Consider the following 18,770-nt stretch of genomic DNA (forward strand, 5'->3'; position numbering starts at 1 on the left):
ACATTAAAACATACTATTTTTAGTTATTTATAAATAATTTAAAACAACTTTTTGTATTTAGAAAAGTCCGTTTTTTGGGAGCGTTTTAAAATCCAGCAAATCTACCACTTCATCATTCAATATGTTCAAAATCGAAAATTAGTTTAATATATCAATATTTTAAATTTATGAATATATTCAAACGAAAATATATATATATACTAAATTATTATAAAAGTAGACATACAATTATATATGTGGTACTGGAATTTCCTCATTGACCTACCCTTTTCGAAACGGTCTTTTGCTCTATATTATATATTCAACTGTTATTTAGAACAAATATTATTTACTCAATTATTATATTATTTATCTACTTTGAGTAACTTTTAAACTAATTTCAAGAATAATTAAACAATTTTAGGGGGGGGGGGGGGGGGGGGGGTTGTTTGTTGGGTGCCCTTAGGAAGAGATGTTGGGGCAAATGGGTTGTCCCTAACATGACCCATTAGGGCACTTTTATTTTATATATATAACATTTCACCAAATCCATATCTTTTACTTTATATAGTCCCAATTATGATTAATTGTTTATTTAAAAGTTAAAAACTTTGAACCCTAAATAATGGGCTATGTGCAGAACTCAATGTCTAGACAAGAATCCAAAAACAACTTTGAAATATGCACTTCTTTTGGACTTCTTAAGAATTTCAATTTGATCAATATGTTTGTATTCAACATGCACAAGTTATTCTGTGATTGAATTTACTCTAATTAATTAGGAATCGATTATACGTACAGGTCGGTTTATAGGGTCAATACCATTGAAGTTAAAATCAGTATGGACCGATCAAAACCAATCCAACTGATAAATAATCAAAATTGATTAACTAAACAGGTTAACGAGGCAAATAAATTTGTCAACGGACTGAGTTTCGTTCTACTCTCAAATCGTTGCTATGTTAATATCGATAATGATATTTATGTAACTAGCAACACCCTACTAGATAGAAAATCTATTACTATGCATTTGAATTGATAGATTTGGAGATTTTAAATTCTTAAATAACAAATCATTTGGATTTGTTTGGATAATTCTAAATTCAATGATTTTAAAAAATTTCAACTGTAAATTTGAGATACATTTTGTTGAATATTAAAATTTCAAATTCTTCTAATACGAACACGAGTCATTTGAAATTATTTCTTAAATCATTCCCTCAAATTTAAATCTAACAATCTAAATATTACCTTAGTTTTACAATTTAACCTAAACCTACATCAACTTTTGGGTAGAATCTGGCTCGACCCGTTTTTCTTTCTTAGGGATAATTATATTTAAACTTCCTCTGTAAATACAAAATTACACTTTCCCTCAAAAGAAGTTTTCAAAATTATACTTACACTCCTTCAAAAATTTATTATTTACACCTAAACCCTTTACATTAGGGTTTAAATGAAAAATATTGACCTTAGCAAAAAAAAAGTTACATATTTTTTATTTTATCGCTCATTTAATATTTAAATATAATAATTTTGAACTTAGAACAAAAAATATAATGATTTTAACCTCACTCCTATATATATAAATACACATATTATATTTATCATAAATACAAAAATATACATCAGAATGTTAAATGAATGCCAAAATTGAGAATTTTTAACATCAATATTTTCAATTCAAATTCTAACGAAAGGGGATTAACAGGTATAATAGTGAATTTTTAACAGGATGTATATTTTAAAAAAAAATATAATTTCATATTTTCAAAAAAATATACCTTTAATTAACCCTTATTTTATTGAACACCCTCCCCAACAACCCCAATAATTTGTTAAAAGGCAACTCAAAACTCTCCAATCCATAGCATAAAGGTTTGTGCTTAATGTGTATTATCAAAACTACAGAAAACTAGTGTTAAACCTTAATGGGCCGAAGAGTGGAGATTTAATAGAACGGCCCAACCACTAAGACTTGGGCCATCCAAGAGCCCTAATTTTGTTTTAATTTCAAATAATAGGTTTTGGTTCACAAACACATTATAAAATTTCTTGATATGGTGCATCTTCATATTATTAACACATTTATTATTTTATCTTAAATGAAAATACTTAATTTTATTTGAATATTATAAACTCATTTAAACTAAATAAAAGTATTCTGAAGTATCAAATCCCATTTTAGAGCGTCAGAAAAATAACACGAACAACACTTTGCAATAAGTATTATGTGAATTACGTACCACAAACCAACTTTTTTTTTTGAGTATTATAGAAAATAAAAGCTGACTAAACTAAATTTATTATTCTCAACAAGTAAAAACAATGTGTATAAAAATAGTTCATATTAAATAAATTTGCTTCTTGAAGTATGCAAGTTTTTTAAATCTACATAAAAGCAAAAATAACAAAATAAAATAAAATCTAAACCATTATTTAAAATCTCAAATTTATTTATTGAACTTAGTTTTAACCCTAACCACTAGAGTAAGACACGTTGGGTATGCATAATTAATTTGATATTACAAATCCATTAATCACTGATTTTATTGCATATGTCACCATCTTCTTAAAATTAGGCAAAGTGCACCCATCTGCTTAAAATTAGGTAAGTGTAGGGGTATCTTTTTTCAAAAAGAGCACACAAAAGAACCAATTTCAGCCCGTCCCCCAACCCTCCAAGCCAATATAGTAGTAGCCTTGCCCAACTTACATACATGTATATAAGATGACTTTGCATCCGTGTAACATATTTTCTGCACGGAATCATGAGCATCCCACTTGTATTTCTAGCCAAAGCTGTTTGCTTTAGGCTCATCTCAATCACATTGGCAATTTTCCTTGTGGCAATTCTGCTGGTTGCTTATGATAATACTGGAGAAGTTTCCAATCCTCAATCCCTCAAGAATCAAACCGTAGTCTTGGGAGATGAATTCCAAGACTGCGAGGTCATAGGCATACCCTGCAGCGGGAGGGGTGGCAGAGTCCGAGACGGAGGGATAGTCCAGTGGCGGGTGAACGAGAGTCGGTGGACATGATCTTGCATTGGCATCACTGGATAGGTGAGATTCACTTGAAAAATCAAGATCAAGAATAATAAATCACCAATTCTCAGTACTCCTCTCTTGTAGTATATAATGATGTTGAGAAAGTAAGAGAGACTATTAACACAATGAAAATAAACCCAGAATTTTTAAACAAGTTAGAGTGAGAGCCTTTTCTGATTACAAGGAATAAAGTTTATGATGGTGAATAGGTGTATATTGCTCACGCATGTAATTTTGACGTATGATTAATTTCACACTTGATTAATATTCAAAAGTTCAATGTGAATACGCAATTTAACCATCCAAAATGGCTTCTGGTGTCAAAAGTTGAGAAAATCTCAGTATTGGTACATTAATTCAATTACAATTTTGCAATCCTACTACAACAACTATGATTGATTACTGCCGATGAAATTGTAAGGAAATCTACCAGGGCCAATAGTTCAAGGTGTTCAACCATATGGCAGCCACGGGCTTCAAAGGGCCGGAGAGAAGGATGATGCATTTACAAGATTTTCCATTTTCGCTCCACCGCGGTCGTAATAATTGATATACAATATGCGGCACTCATCGGATATTCAGAGACTGCAGGAGGACATCACATTATCGTCTGTTAAGAACAAAACAACACAAAAATCCAACTAGTAATAAGGTTATATAAGCACCAAAAGTATATTTGCTTACTTGATATATAATCTTCCACATACTCGTCTTCAATTTTCCCATGGGACATTGCCCCAACCTAAACAGACCATACGAAGACAGATAATGTCAGCAAGATGTACAATATTTAGGGGAAAAGAAAAAGAAACAAAGAAAAGAAAGGCGTAGAAGTGACAAAGAAACACTTGAACATACCACGAAAACGAGGTCCAAGTCATTGTTAATAGTACCAACATAGTTGTACATGTCAACCAATTTTTCTGAACTGTGTGAAAAGCCTGATATCCAAAAAAAAAACACTTTAGAATTTCACATGCAATAAAACTGACACTATAAACACAAATGGATACAAAAGAAGTAGATCACCTATTTTACGGGAGTTGATGGGTAAATACTGGGTAACGGGGTTCTTGATGACACGCAAAAGTTTTTCACCCTTACCAGCTGCAGTAATATGCAGCTTCTGCAGCAATTGCACTGAGAATAATTGATGAAAATTATTAAAAGCATCATGTGTGAGTACAATGTATTCCGAATGGCAATATGGAGATGTAGTTTCTTAAACAGGCACACTCACCCATGAGACCAGAGAACCGCTTATATGTCCTTGGCATACGAGCATGAGGTTTGATCTCTAAAAGAAGACCTTGCTGTGTCCTCACGTACAAAGCCTTCAATCTTCCACTTTTGTTCACACGGCTGTCCAAAATTGTTTGAATTGCCTAAAAGTATCAAGATGTAGAGTGCACATTTATTAAAAAACAATAATTGTCCTCAACCTGAGAAGCTCATACCCAAAATGGGAGAAAAAACATGTCAACTTTGTGGACAAAGTTTATTCTGGTACATATGAATGGTGCAAGAAAGGCAAAGGAACGTGGGCATGACATGATTGGGGTCCATCCTCAATGGCACTCAAGCATCAAAATCATAGACCATAAGATTCTCTAGTTTGTAGGTAGTTCAACTTGACATGGATCTTGACAAGTTGAATTGCCCATATGTTCCTTGTTTCACTAGAATTCGCATCAGATTTGGGCTTCTAATGACTCTTACCCAGCTAGCAATTGGAAATTCACTTTAGATTAATCTCTTCTCCTATATAAATACTGAGATGGGTTTCCAGAATGAGAAGAAGAGTAGTCTCACAATCTCCTCCACATATAAAAACTGTATGCCACTCACACAATCAATTGGGTTAACAGAGAGATGAAAGTTCACAAGGCAAGGAAGACAGTGTATACATATTAGCTACTGGGAACAGGTGCTGTCAAGCCACTCAATAATCTCAGTTGCAAAAAGCAGAAGTATGCAAATAAAGGAAGAAAAACTTCACTCATGAGCTTAGTCACTCAGGCCCAACCTGATTAAAATTGAAATAGGTATGCTTATTAAGAAGTCAACAGAAGGTGAGCCTAATGCTAAAGCTTGTAGAGCAATAAAGTCAAGCTTGAAGAACATATTATTGTGCTCGGCCTGATTATTCTTAACAGATAAATCCATTAAAACTAGCATCATATCAGCGTGAATTCTTTCACTTTCAAAGACTTTAAAGAACATATATCAATCTTGCATGAATTAAAACAACCAAATTTCTTGACCGAGTTAAAAAAGAATATCAATAAAGACTAAATTAAGCAAGTGATGATCAAAAGTCCAAACCTGAAAAGCAATGTCAGGCCGATAATCTGCAGGATTCCGCTTATTTTTTGTCAAATAATTGGCATGCTCATCGGAACTCAAAAGCTGGTAGGTCTGTCCAACATAAACAATTACACAACCATATACTACAAAAACTGCAAACACATCCAGTACCCCATTTTCAAGCATACCTTCCCAACTTTTGCAATTTCCAAAGACGCCTTCTCAAGAACAAAGATAACCCCCGGTTTCTTACTGCTTGTGTCCACCTGAACAATCGGAATACCAGGCATTTCATCAATAACTGGCTCCATTTCCTCCACATTCTCCGACTCCGAGCCTTCTGTTTTCACTTTCTTCGGCGACGGCGGATTCTCCTTTTCATCTAATTGCTCGAATTCTTCCTCTTTGTCGTATTTCTCTTCTTTCTTCTTCCTCTTCTGCCCCTTCATTTTGTATGCCCGACCCATTTTCCTTCCACACTCTTCAGCTGGAATACTAATTACTGCCCACAAAATAAAAAACAAAAAAGCGCATGCGCAATCAAGCCATCAAACATGCTATAGAACTTCAAGATACGGATGAATTTACTCTTAACAAAGAACAAACATTAAATTCTGCAGGAGGCCTAAACTGGAGAAAACGAAATCCACCCACAAAAATTCCATACAGTGAGTGTAACATACATGCAGGAACAGTTATGGAATTAGGTATCCGGTGCTTACCAGGGTAGAGTGCGGAAATTGGGGAAGAATTAAACCCTAGAAGCTCACTGAAGTGTGGAAATTGGGAATAGGGTTTAGCCGAATGCTTGGTTATACTATTTGGTTCCAATTGTCAAAAAAATCATTGTTGGGCCGAGTAAACCCAAACTTAAGCCCAAATCTAAACCAAACAGGCAAAAAGGTGCAAAAGTCTGAGCTTTGTTACACGTGTCGCAACAGAATTGGCCAACTACCTAACAGTATAAGGACCGCATATTGATATTTTTTTAAAAAATAATTTGGATAAATATTTACTACGTTAATTATTTTTCGATAAAGATAAATTGCATACATAAATAAAAGGAGAAATACAATAACACGGTTCAAGCAGTCGAAGCCCCGTCAAACCAAGGGATCCTCCAAAGTTAATTATTAAAGATAATTGCACTGTCCACTCTTAAAATTTTGTATACGTAAACCCTTTGTAATTTAAAATATTATATCTAGTACCCATGAAGTCCACTTCGGTCAAAAAAATAGATTTTTTCATTAGTCAAAATTCATAAAATTTATCGTAATACTAACCAAAACAACAGAATAAAAATAAAAATTTACCTTAAATTAATTTGTTACTGATTTATTGTTGATTAAATAATTTTATTTTACTAAACTACTCTAAAAAGAGTGGAGATATACCTACTTATATATATTAATGTGTGAAGATGTATAAGGATAGTTTGATCATAAAAAGATTTATTTGACCTGCAATAACTCAGTAATAAGTCAATTAGAGGTAAAAATATAAATTTTCATCCAATTTTTTTTGTCAATATTAATAAATTCGATAAATTTTGACTAATAAAATAACTTATTTATTATATGAAAATAAATTTTAAAGGCGCTATATATAATTTTTCAAGCCATATATAACAATTATACGTATAGTTAAGGACGGTACAAGATGAGCTTCATGATTACTGTATATCTAGTTCTTTGACTTTTTATGCTTTCATGATACGATATGTTTTAAGTATTGAGGAGTTTGGGAAAATACTATTTTTAGTCCCACAAAATATATGGTATTGCACTTTTGATACCATAATTTAAAAAATTAATATTTTTTTATCCCATATGATTAAAGAACGTTGTGGATATGGTGCCATGCATTAATTCTATGTAGTGGATTTTAGAGGAAAAAAAGATACATTTTTTTAGATTATTAGAAGATATTAAATTTACCATTCTAACCTTTTTTCAAGGGAAAAAAAGTGAATTGAAAGATAAATCTATGTATTAAAAAATTAGTACGATAAAATATTTTCTTTTGTGATAATATAGATATCCTGTAATAAATTAAAATGAAATAAACTATAGGATTGACCAGCCTGCAGAATTCGTCTGCGGCTGTCGATCCTTCTATATTAAAATGAAGGGTGGATTATCAGGGGTTCTTTTGAAATTTGTTATAATTATAAATACTTTATCGTTATTTAAATATTTATAATTATTCTTATGAAATTAACGATCGTATAACAAATACTCACTATAATAAACTACCACAAAAAAATATTTATTAGATGATCATTAATTTTAAAAGAAGTATTTGTAATTTTTAAATTATGGTGAGATATGCAAGGATGTATCTATATTGTGTATTAGCCCCTAATTTTAAATTGAATCACGTCAGATAATATTGACTTTGATCTTACGTACGTAATCATCCCAAGAATTTTTATTTAGTTTATTTAAACATGGATTTTAGGTTGACAAAAACCAAAAAAGAAAACTTTTGACTTTAATTATGAAAAATCAAAAGGTTTTCTCTATTTTTTTTTTAAAAAAAGATATTCAGGCATATCCTCGTTCTGATCTTTATTTTACTAATATGTCGGGTGTATTTCATAAAATTATGTAATTTTGGATAGAAGTATAAAATTGTTAATTTTGCCCGTACTGTATTTTTTCTAAAAGACAGATAAAAATTTATAAAAATAAATCAGGTGAGGTAGATGGAATAAAAAATATTATCCACTTTGTCCGAAAGAAAAAATAAAAAAATTTTAAAAAATAAATAAACTTATAGTTCTTAGTGATGGGGGCATTAATTTGGTCAGTTCACCATAAAAAATGGATGAAAACCTAAGGAGACTAACGGAATGAGCTAATTGTTAGATCACATTAAAATCATAGGGGTATTGATAATTTTTCAAACAATGAAGCGGTATTGGTATTTTAGTCAATGCTCAGGGGAGGTCGTTGTAATTTACCCTTATAATTAATAGTAGGGTTAACTACATTTGTGGTCCCATAACTTTGGTCATTTGGGATTTTCGTCCTTTAACTCCCTAAATTAGTATTTTGGTCGTGCAATCTTTTTAATTTTAATTAGTCTTTTTTTTTTTGTCGGAGTTCACCTCCACTGGCGAGAAGGGTAACCTCCGATAGAAAAAAAAAAGATCGAAACCATGACAATTAAAAAAAAATACTGGACCAAAATATTAGCCTAAAAATTTAACAAGAATATTAGCAAAAATGAGGCAATAGGTATAGCAGCCCCAATTTTAAAATGTCATGTGAGATTGCATGTATTTTTCTGACAAATAAGGTGAATTTCGAAAAAAAAAAAAAAGACTAGAAACGAATTTTATTTAAATTTTCACAAAAGAATTGTAGAAAAGTTGATATGGTTGACAATTAATGACAAAAGAATTAATTAATATTATAATTAGTATGATATTAATTAAGCAAGCTGGAAACTTCCTAATAATATAATAGATGGCTGAATTTAATGAATTCTGATTATTTAATTAGCTGACTAATAAGTGTATATATATAAATAGACGGCATATAGGTAATTATAATTGCAAATTACAACACATAAACACTAGTACTTAGTTTCAAAGAAATGTTGGGCATATCCCCACAGTTGGCTAGCCTAGGGTGTTTCATGGAGGATTCCAACACCCTGCACCATGATCAAGAAAACCCCTTCTTCATCAGCTCAGTACTCTCCATTGATGGTGATGATCAATATCTCAACGATTCTCCTCCCTCTGGGAAACTATTCTCTAATTCTCATCATGGTGAGGGCTTTCATCATCATCATCATCATCAAATGGTTAAGAAGCTGAATCATAATGCAGTAGAACGTGATCGGCGTAGGAAAATGAACACCTTGTTTTCTACTCTTAGATCATTGCTTCCTTCAGATGATCAATCTGTGAGTCTCTCTCTCTCTCTCTCTCTCTCTCTCTCTCTATATATATATATATATATATCACATGGCACGCGACTAATGCCACGTTGCCTTCTTTTCAACTTCATCAGCCGCCACTTGTCATGTCACATAATTCAACCAATAAGACGTGTATTTCCAATTTTTAACTGACACGTGTCACTTTCTAATCAACTCTGAAAATTCAGACCAACTTTATTATGAAATCACTAAACCAGAATTACTAGACTAAAAATGCAATTAAGCCACACTAATTTCATCATTAGTTCATTAACATTACATTAATGAGATGTTTACATTTCAGAAAAAATTAAGCATTGCTGCCACAGTCTCAAGAGTGCTCAAGTACATCCCCGAGCTGAGGAAAGAAGTGGAGAGACTTGACCAAAAGAAGGAAACCCTAATGATGATGAGGACAAAGATTTGTAGTCAAGTGTCAATTGATGATGACGATTTTAGGACAAAATTAGCACGACTCTCAGCAGTTTCAGCTACACAAATAAGTGGTGAAGAAATTGTTGTTCAGATTTCAGTGCCCAAATTGGACAAGGGTAATCTGATCTTGTCTGAAACCCTAATGCATTTGGAGATGGAGGGTTTTCTTGTACTAACTGCATCTTCTTTTGAGACACTTCAAGGCAGGCTTTTCTGTAATTTACATCTTCAGGTACTTTATTTTTTTTAATATATTTTTTTATTATACTTAATTACTACAATTAATATATATATATATATATATATATATCATGATTCATGGCTAGTACAAATGATAGAACTATGACTCTGCAAGATCATTGTTCGTTGTTTCTAAACAAGTTAAGATAAAATATTATTCATACCTAAAAGAATGGCAAATACTTTAGTCATAACTAAAAATTACGGAAAATATTGATTAATTGTGGTAAAATTCAAGTTTTTGCATTGATTTGTTTGACCATAATTAATAGTATTGATTTACTATAATTTTTAAGTAATGATCACTTACTGTAGCGAAAAATTATCATTAATTTGTTTCGGTAGTGAAATAATTCGACTAAATTTGCTATTTTTTTAATTATTGTCCTCAATTGCAAAATCAAAGTTGATGCTTGCTTTGGGTCCCTCAACGATTAGTGAACCTCGTATATAAAAATAGATAAAAATATATTTTTGGTCCTATAACTTTATATCATGATTAGTACTTTTAGTCCTGTAATTTATTTCATTTACATATTTAGTCGTTTTTTTTTTTTTTTGACAAATTTAGCTCTGAACGTCTCACATTTGGTCCTTTTTTTTTTGACAAAATTAGTCATGTATTGACACTTTTGATCCTAGCAACTCATAATTACAAGGCAAAAAATGAGATCTATTATAATGTGAAGGGGACCAAAATTATCAAAGTAGAACTAAATTTGTCAAAAAATGACCAAATTTGAGATGATTCATGACTAAATTCATAAAAAAAAAAGGACTAAATATGTAAATAGAGTAAGTTATATATAGGATAAAAAATGCTAAAAACCTAAAGTTACAGGACAAAAAATGTAACTTTAGCTATAGACTAATAGAGATGAAATATATAGAATTGGTACGGAAAACACATTTTGTAAAAGAAGAGGGGCAAATTTTGAAATTCTCAAAGTAGACACAACATTAATTGATTAATTGCCACACTCATGGCTTGTTTGTTTCTCCAATGATTGTCTGAACAGGCACAAGAAAGTGAAGTAAAGGATGTGGATGTTTGGTTGAAGGAGAAGATTTTGTCATTTTTCCAGAAAGTCAAAAAGGAGGAAGAGGAATTCTACTGAAGAATTCATTTCTATGTAAATGGGGTCAACATAACACCTATGTGTTTATGTTGTTGCCAATATTTACAATAAGATCCATTTAAGTAAAAATTCTGTAATATATATATATATATATATGAAATGAGGTTATCATTATATATATATATATATATTATAAGTATAAAATTATTGAATGAGAATATTACATGAGCTTTAACATGATTTTTTTTTTTTACTAATGTCGGCATTTTTCATCAAAACCTAAAAGGGGTAAATGTGTTAGAAGGGATGTAGGTGTAATTTTAAATTCACAGCCAGAGCGATCCAAGAACCCTAATTTTATTTTAATTTAAATAAGAGGTTTTGGTCCACAAACACATTATAAAATTTCTTGATATGGTTCATAATCATATTCTATATATTTTATTGTCTTATGAAGGACATATATAAATAAGTAATTTATCGCCTGAAGTTTACGTATTTTATAAAATTTCATTACTTTCTAAAGTAAGTAATGAGTTGAATTACCACCAGTAATAGGTAAATTATACTAATTATTTGCAATATCTTTTCTAAATTGATAATAAGTATAATATTCAATTTATTCACCTTAAGTGTTTAGAAATAATAGTTTGATCAAAAAGCCCGAAGGTTTTTTATTTATTTAATTGATCCGGGGTCATTTCTTTGATATCAAAGGATAGATAATGTGATTAAAATATGACTAGTTAATTTAATTAATTTACTTCACTACTATAGTTTTCTTTCACGTGCCTATGTATGTACTTTGAATGTTTTCTTAGCATATTCATATACAATAAAATTTAATTATTAACAGAACCAAATTGACATTAATACCATTTAATTGCCATTTGTGATATTATAAGATTTACGCCAAATTTAAATATAATTAGTTCCATGTATTCATGTCATAATAATTCAATTTAATTACATGGTAACTTGTATGCTTGTAATTGTTAGTAATTTTTTTTTTTTTTATGTCACTTTTACATTACAAATCTTAATGGCAAGGAGCATTATCTTGTTGATAGTGACAGTTTGTATACAATTCTAACAAACAAGTATTTTTTCCTCAAGCTTGTTAATATAAGAACCAATGTGCATGTTATTTCAGTCGTTGGTAATCTTATTGAAGGTTTTGGAAGAGCTATTATGTTGTTACCTAAATGAACAAGATTATATATAAATGATGTCTTATATTCTAGTAAATCACAAAGGAATTTATTGTGTTTTAAGGATATTGGACAAAATGGTGTTCATATTGAAATCATGAATAAAAATGATAGCGAATACTAGTACCTTATAACATATAAAGCTGGCCAAAAGCAAGTTTTAGAAAGAATGAAACATATGCACCTTGTTTATATGGCATATCGATAAGTTCCTGAAACACATAGTATCGCTAACCTATATAAAATAATCAGGATCATGGATAACTTACATGGACACCCACTGAAGGACATGAAGTTCCTTGTTAAAAGTGATTTTATATGTTCGGCTTGTTCTCTTGGAAAATTAATTATAAAGTCGTTTATAATAAAAGTGAATTTAGAATCTCCCATGTTTCACGAACGAATTCAAGGAGAGATATGTGGGACAATAACACTGTCATGTGGCATTTAAATACTTTATGGTGTTGATTGACGCATCAATACGTAGGTTGCATATAAGCTTATTGTCAACACAGAATGTTGCATTTGCAAGACTTTTAACCCATATTATTAAATTGGGAGTTCATTTATCTTATTATCTCGTTACAGGATCATATTAGATAATGTGGGAGAATTTACTTCTAAATCCTTCAACTATTATTGCTAATCAAAATTAGGATAGTTGCAGAGCATCCAATTGCTCATGTACATGCTCAAAACGGCCTAACAAAGTCATTAATTAAACGGTTACAATTAATAGATAGACCCCTTGTTGATGAGGTCAAAATGATCTTCATTGACATGAGGGAAAACATTTCTACATGCTATGACTCTAAGTCGTTAATTAAGCGGTTACATACGAATTATATACTTTATTAGTCAATTGTAAATTTTGTTTCTTCATTTGCCAATCGCTATTAGCATGTCTTCTTATTTTTTAATCAATTTGAAAAATATGGACAATTCTTGCATTTTTTTTTTCTTAGTAACTAAAACATAGTGAATACTTTTTGCTATGCATTCAATTCAATTATATACATGGGGATCGCTTGCAACCATGACTAGTGTGTATATATGTATATTATGTATTGTTGCATGCAGTTTCCACAGACATATGAAAAGAAAAGAAAAGGGATAATTACATTTATACTCTTGATTTATGATTTGTTTACATAAATCACCCATATCTTTTAAATAATTGCACATACATTCCACTAAAATATCATTATTAATAATACAAACCACCTCTTAATTTTTTTAAAAAATTACACACACACCCCTAAAAATGTTAGCATCATTCACAAACTATCTTTATTTTTTTACTGTTAGGGTAGTTTATGTAATTATACAAAAGATAGGGGTGGTTCCAATCACGGATAATTTTTTCATGATCCTTCAAGCCTGGAGAAGTAATATTTCTAATCAACTCCACGTCAGAGATATTCTTCCCCCGCTGATCATGTGGAACACTTGGACTTGTAGGAATGTTGCCATATTTGACGGGGCTACTTTCAAAGCTAATCGTATTATCTCTCAAATCCTCAATTACCTTCACCTTCTTGGTAAAACCAACCTCATGAGAGCTATACACTGGAAAGGGGACAGATATGTTGCCTCTCTTTTTAAAATTTCACTTCCCCCTCAGAAGATATCATTCAGAATCTCTATTGTTAAGTAGATTAAGCCGAATAGGGGAAGGCTCAAATTGAACACGGATAGGGCCTCAAAAGGAAATTCAGGTGTTGCAGGACAGGAGGCATCATCAGAAATCATCTAGGTCAGACCGTCTTTGCATTCCAAGAACATCTTGGCCTCATGACCAACACAGCAGCAGAACTTAATGCTATATATAGAAGTGTTAAATTGTGCATTGATAACAATATTAGAAAATTTTAGGTGGAAACAGATGCCAACGTCGCCATCAAGCTTATTTCCTCTCCCCCCCAAGGGCGATGGTACCTTCAAAACTTGCTGCAACAAATTAGTGAGCTTCTATCCCAAATTGAGTTCAAGATATCATACATCTTTAGAGAGGGTAATCAAGTGGCCGACTATTTTGCTAACCAAGCCTGTTTCAGCCAACATCTTACCATTTTATCCCCTGATAATATCACTGGTATTCCTAAAGGTTTGATTAGACTTGACGCCTGCTCCTTGCCTGCTATTAGAATCAGAAGTAATAGTACCTTTAATTTCAGTTAAAATATTTTCTACTGAAATTAGGGGTACTTTATTTCTGATTAGTTTTTTGCTGATATTTGTTGTCCTATATGAGCTTCTTTGTGTTGTTTTTGTGATTGTTCCTATATGGGTTCCTTGGAGGTTACTCATCCATATGGTTGATGTTGAGACCAATATTTCTCTTGTTACCTTTTGGTTTTGTCACTTCTGCTGATCTCCTTTATCTAGTTGTTTGTTGTTATATCTTTTGCAGGTCTTATGAACCCCTTTCACAGGTTCAAAGACTGCCAGCCATACATACATGATCTTAATACTTATGTTCATCATTTATCCTTTTGGAACATTACACACACTCTGGCTTGGCCTTTTTGTACAGATTTATTTGCAGGTGCTGTGCGATCCACGACGTGGTGAGATAACAAAAACCTTTTTGACTCGCCATAATTTTTCTAAGACACATGTTCGGATTTTTTGTTGTAAGGGAATAGTACTCCTTGTTTATGACTTTACTAGAAATTCTAGGGAGGTAGCTCTCCCCGCTGTAATTATTTTGTGTGTTTAATATAGAAGGATTGGGGGCTCCGAAAAGCTCCCCCCACCTCTAGGTGGTTTTTGAAAAAAAAATTAGAAAGAAATATTTTTAATTTAAAAAAATATTAAATTATCAATAATAACAAAATTTCTATACAAATTAAATAATTGCAAATTACCTTAATTAAAGCATATGATAACAATGTTTATAAATTTAGTAATAAATTAATAATTGCTTTTCATTGATAGTAATAATAATAACAATTGATTTTGAAATTCAAAAGTTATCACTTGAACAACGACCGCCCAACAGACAACATAAACCCCGTCGTTGCCCGGCTAATCCACCATCTCTGTCGCTCCTTCCGACGGCTTTCGAGTGAGAAACAAGGGAAGAGTCAAAAAATGAGCGAAATTGGGGGCGGATCTGATCCTCCTTCTCCTTCTCTCTCAGTGACATCATCTGAAGCATCAAAGAGCAGTGGAACTGGCTTTGATGCTAATCGAATTGCAGAAGTGAAAGCGTGGCTTGTTTCCCAATTTGATGCAGCTGGTAAAGACATACCTGATTTTGAATACACTCCTCGAAGCATTGCTCACCTACAGAATATTGCCATCCTGTCCCAAGCCAAAACTCAGGCTGCCACCATCGTGGCAAATGACTTTCGTCAAAAAGCTGCAGAATATCGCTCCCAAGGTCTAACCTTCAATTTGCATATTCACGCACTTGTGCATTCGCCTTGTTGGGTGCTATTATCTTTCATTTGTAGTCTTATTTGCATTGAGTTATTCTCATTTTCGGATCTCCAGCTTGTTCTTCAGTTTGAAAATAATTACAAGGAGATTGATTTCATAGGTCTCTTGGAACTCTCTAACATAGAGATTAACTTTCTTAATTGTTCTTTGTGTTGTCTTGGTCTGATGTTTGTTTTGTAGTGATTCTCATTGAGTTTGTTTTCCGGGTCTTGTGATTGCACAGCTGCTAGGATGAGAGAAGTACTGGAGCATGTGGGATTGGTGCAAGAGAGTTTACCATCTAATGTGGTGTTGTCTTCCCAAGTTCTTGCCAGTGTGGCAAATCTGTTGAATATTAGGGATACTGAACTAAGCAGGTGTGGTTTTTCCCTTGTGTTTTTGTATGCGTAATTCCATAAGGAGTCACCTCCTACTCACAAGGAGAAATCTGTTTAGTTTTCTTGTAGCAATGGCAGATCTATCTCTGAGAAAAACAGCAGTTGAAGAGAAGAGGGCTAAGGTGCAGCATGAATCCAAAGAACTTCTTGACTATACTCGAAAAGCATTAGCAAGATTAACTTATCTAAAAAGGTGGATCTATGCATCTTGCTTTCTCTTCTGCAATATAATTTTGTCGCCAGTATGTGTTTTTAGAACTGTTCTCTTGTCAGAACACTAGCACAATTGGAAGATGATATACCTCCTTGTGAAGCTCAAATGGAGCACTGGAAAACGAATTTGGCGATAATGGAATCAAAAGAAAGACAATATATGCAACAGTATTCTAATTATAAGGTACAATCATATTTTATGTCCCAGTCCCTCTTAGATTATTGTTTCAACCATTTACCATATGAATGCATGTTTTGTTCTATTTACTAAACATTGTTCTTATACAATTTGGCACTATCCCAAATTTAACCAGAAAAAAGGAATTGTGTGCATTCATTTTTACAAGTTTGTTCATGGCAGGCAATGCTCAATCGGGTGGGCTATAGCCCTGAGAGTAGTCATGGAGTGTTGGTAGAAATGGCAGAACACAGGAAGGACCTGGAGAAGAAAACAAAACCAATCCTTGACACATTAAGAAGCTACCAAGACTTGCCTCCTGTAGTTTCCTCTCTTATACAATATGCAATTTTTCTGTTCCATAATTTTAGTATTGGAGATTGATCTTGAGACTCTTTATTTCATCCAGGACAAGGCTTTGGCTGCACTGGCAATCGAGGATAAGAAGAGGCAATATGCTGCTGCTGAGAAGTACCTTGAAGATGTATTGCAGTCGGCTCTTGCGACTTCTGAGTGAAATCCAACTACTATAAGTGGCTTCCTTTCATTGACGATTTGATTTGATATAATTAAAATCGAGTTTTTTTGCGCTTGACGTCTTGATTATGGTGTTTTTAAGAAATGATATTCCTCTACTCTTTTGGTCCTTTTGCATTGTCTTGATGCTTTTCTCCAGGCTGTGAAAATTTTCAGGACTGATGAGTATTTTCTGTACAGTTATCAGGAGAACACATTATTTTGATAGAATGTCTATGAAAACAAACATTACATTTTTAACTAAAGTTTGAATTCTTATTCAACTGCCCCACTTGCTTATAATTTTTTAATTTTAGTAATTTTCGTTTTCTTTTGACTAATTTGATCAAAAAATTGAATGTGCCTTGCATATATATATATGATTTAATCAAATTGTAATTTTTTGTAGTCCTGTAAATCAATTCATGCAAGATCAATAATCCCACTTCTTCTAAATTACAGGACTAAAAATGCAAATATTTCCTAAGTTATACGACTGAAATTATAATTTAATTAGATCATATGCAAATCAGTTTAATTTAGGTGAAAAAAGAATGAAAAATTGCCAAAATATTAAAATTATATGACTAAATTTCAAAAATTAATTCATACAGGACTAAAATATCAATACAAAAAATTACAGGACTAAAATTGAATTTTTCCTATTAAAGAACCCTTCATTATACATCTTCCCAATCACAATGGATATGTTTCAATTAAATTTAAAATTAAACAAAATAATTGAAGGTTTATGCATATATAATTAATCTAAACATCTTTTAAATTTAGAATTGTAATAATAACAATTTCATACATACCTTTTCTAACCTTATACTTTTAATCATTAATCACTTTAATTTTTTTTTTCAAACTTGAATTATTTAAAATTATGAACAACCTTATTTATATTAATCAACTAAATTACTTTGGTGATATTATTTGGATGTTGTTATTTTAGTAATTTTGAATTTGTAAGACGCAACTTTTTGTCGGGTCAAACTCAAACCACAAAAGGCCCACCTATAAAACCCGCCAGGCCCACAACCTACTTACACCAACAGCCCGGAAATATTGGAGGATACATAGTGCACAATCATTTTACATGGGCCAACGCATCCTAGCTTTCTGGATCGTCTTGGGCCCACGTCTCATGTTTTTTAACATGTCAATTACGGGACATCAAAAAATAACATTTTTTTGATGTCCCGTAACTTACGAATTTTTTATTTTTATTTTTAATTTTATTTTAAATCCCGACTCCTAGTCTTTTGCGTTTTTGTTGTATATTTTAATTTTGCTAATAAAAAATTAATTAACTCTAGCTCAGTTGGTTAGAGCGTCGTGCTAATAACGCGAAGGTCGCAGGTTCGAAACCTGCATGGGCCATTTTCTTATATTTTTCCTTTGGAATTTTGGGACTGACATTAAATACTTATTTCCCATTCTATCCTTACGCTTAAATTTATCAGTTGGTAGGTCTGAAAACATTGTATTGTAAATTAATTTGAAGCTGACATGTCTTTTAAATATTTTACATATTTTTTTAATTAAATAAAAATATAAATACACCCACGTATATATAATTACACAATGGTTGTGGTACACTCGACCCATGGGCAAAATAAATTCACGACTTACTTATCCTTACTTAAATAATTATATAACACTATAATCACATGAAATTCTTTTAGGTTTTTTTTTTTTTTAATAAAAGGCGATGATATTTATATTTTTAAAAATCATTAATTACAAAAATGTTCATACCAAGACCTAACTAGATATATATATGCACCAGAACTAAA

General features: G+C 31.8%; 3 protein-coding genes and 1 non-coding gene across 4 annotated transcripts; 3 read left to right on the forward strand and 1 right to left on the reverse strand.

Moving 5' to 3' along the window:
• LOC105162595 (ribosomal RNA small subunit methyltransferase NEP1) lies at window positions 3,291-6,188 on the reverse strand. The gene is made up of 8 exons (XM_011080669.2): window positions 6,059-6,188; window positions 5,525-5,838; window positions 5,355-5,447; window positions 4,270-4,414; window positions 4,059-4,169; window positions 3,888-3,970; window positions 3,714-3,771; window positions 3,291-3,614 (listed from the first exon to the last, which is right to left on the reverse strand). Exons 2-8 carry the CDS (start codon window positions 5,801-5,803, stop codon window positions 3,535-3,537), a joined length of 849 nt encoding a protein of 282 aa, XP_011078971.1. The 5' UTR covers window positions 5,804-5,838; window positions 6,059-6,188; the 3' UTR covers window positions 3,291-3,534.
• On the forward strand, window positions 8,883-9,972 carry LOC105162618 (transcription factor ORG2-like). Its single transcript, XM_020694138.1, has 2 exons — window positions 8,883-9,257; window positions 9,577-9,972. The coding sequence occupies exons 1-2, from the start codon at window positions 8,943-8,945 to the stop codon at window positions 9,955-9,957; spliced, it is 696 nt and encodes a 231-aa protein (XP_020549797.1). The 5' UTR covers window positions 8,883-8,942; the 3' UTR covers window positions 9,958-9,972.
• Window positions 15,231-17,205, forward strand: LOC105162596 (AUGMIN subunit 1-like). The gene is made up of 6 exons (XM_011080670.2): window positions 15,231-15,625; window positions 15,908-16,040; window positions 16,120-16,254; window positions 16,335-16,458; window positions 16,636-16,773; window positions 16,862-17,205. The coding sequence occupies exons 1-6, from the start codon at window positions 15,334-15,336 to the stop codon at window positions 16,967-16,969; spliced, it is 930 nt and encodes a 309-aa protein (XP_011078972.1). The 5' UTR covers window positions 15,231-15,333; the 3' UTR covers window positions 16,970-17,205.
• Window positions 18,283-18,354, forward strand: TRNAI-AAU. Its single transcript has one exon. It is a non-coding gene; the product is annotated as a tRNA-Ile (tRNA).

This window comes from Sesamum indicum, linkage group LG5 (assembly GCF_000512975.1).
Source record: "Sesamum indicum cultivar Zhongzhi No. 13 linkage group LG5, S_indicum_v1.0, whole genome shotgun sequence".
Classification (NCBI taxonomy): Eukaryota; Viridiplantae; Streptophyta; class Magnoliopsida; order Lamiales; family Pedaliaceae; genus Sesamum; species Sesamum indicum.

Excerpts from the sequence above, each read along its gene's own strand:
- LOC105162596 (XM_011080670.2), top strand. The coding sequence starts at position 15,334 with ATGAGCGAAATTGGGGGCGGATCTGATCCTCCTTCTCCTTCTCTCTCA. Across the intron at positions 15,626-15,907 it reads TGCAGAATATCGCTCCCAAG|CTGCTAGGATGAGAGAAGTA; the intron begins GTCTAACCTTCA and ends GTGATTGCACAG. Across the intron at positions 16,255-16,334 it reads AGATTAACTTATCTAAAAAG|AACACTAGCACAATTGGAAG; the intron begins GTGGATCTATGC and ends TTCTCTTGTCAG.
- LOC105162618 (XM_020694138.1), top strand. The coding sequence starts at position 8,943 with ATGTTGGGCATATCCCCACAGTTGGCTAGCCTAGGGTGTTTCATGGAG. Across the intron at positions 9,258-9,576 it reads TTCCTTCAGATGATCAATCT|AAAAAATTAAGCATTGCTGC; the intron begins GTGAGTCTCTCT and ends TTTACATTTCAG.
- LOC105162595 (XM_011080669.2), bottom strand. The coding sequence starts at position 5,803 with ATGGGTCGGGCATACAAAATGAAGGGGCAGAAGAGGAAGAAGAAAGAA. Across the intron at positions 5,448-5,524 it reads AAATTGCAAAAGTTGGGAAG|ACCTACCAGCTTTTGAGTTC; the intron begins GTATGCTTGAAA and ends TATGTTGGACAG. Across the intron at positions 3,615-3,713 it reads TGTGGAAGATTATATATCAA|TCTCTGAATATCCGATGAGT; the intron begins GTAAGCAAATAT and ends GTCCTCCTGCAG.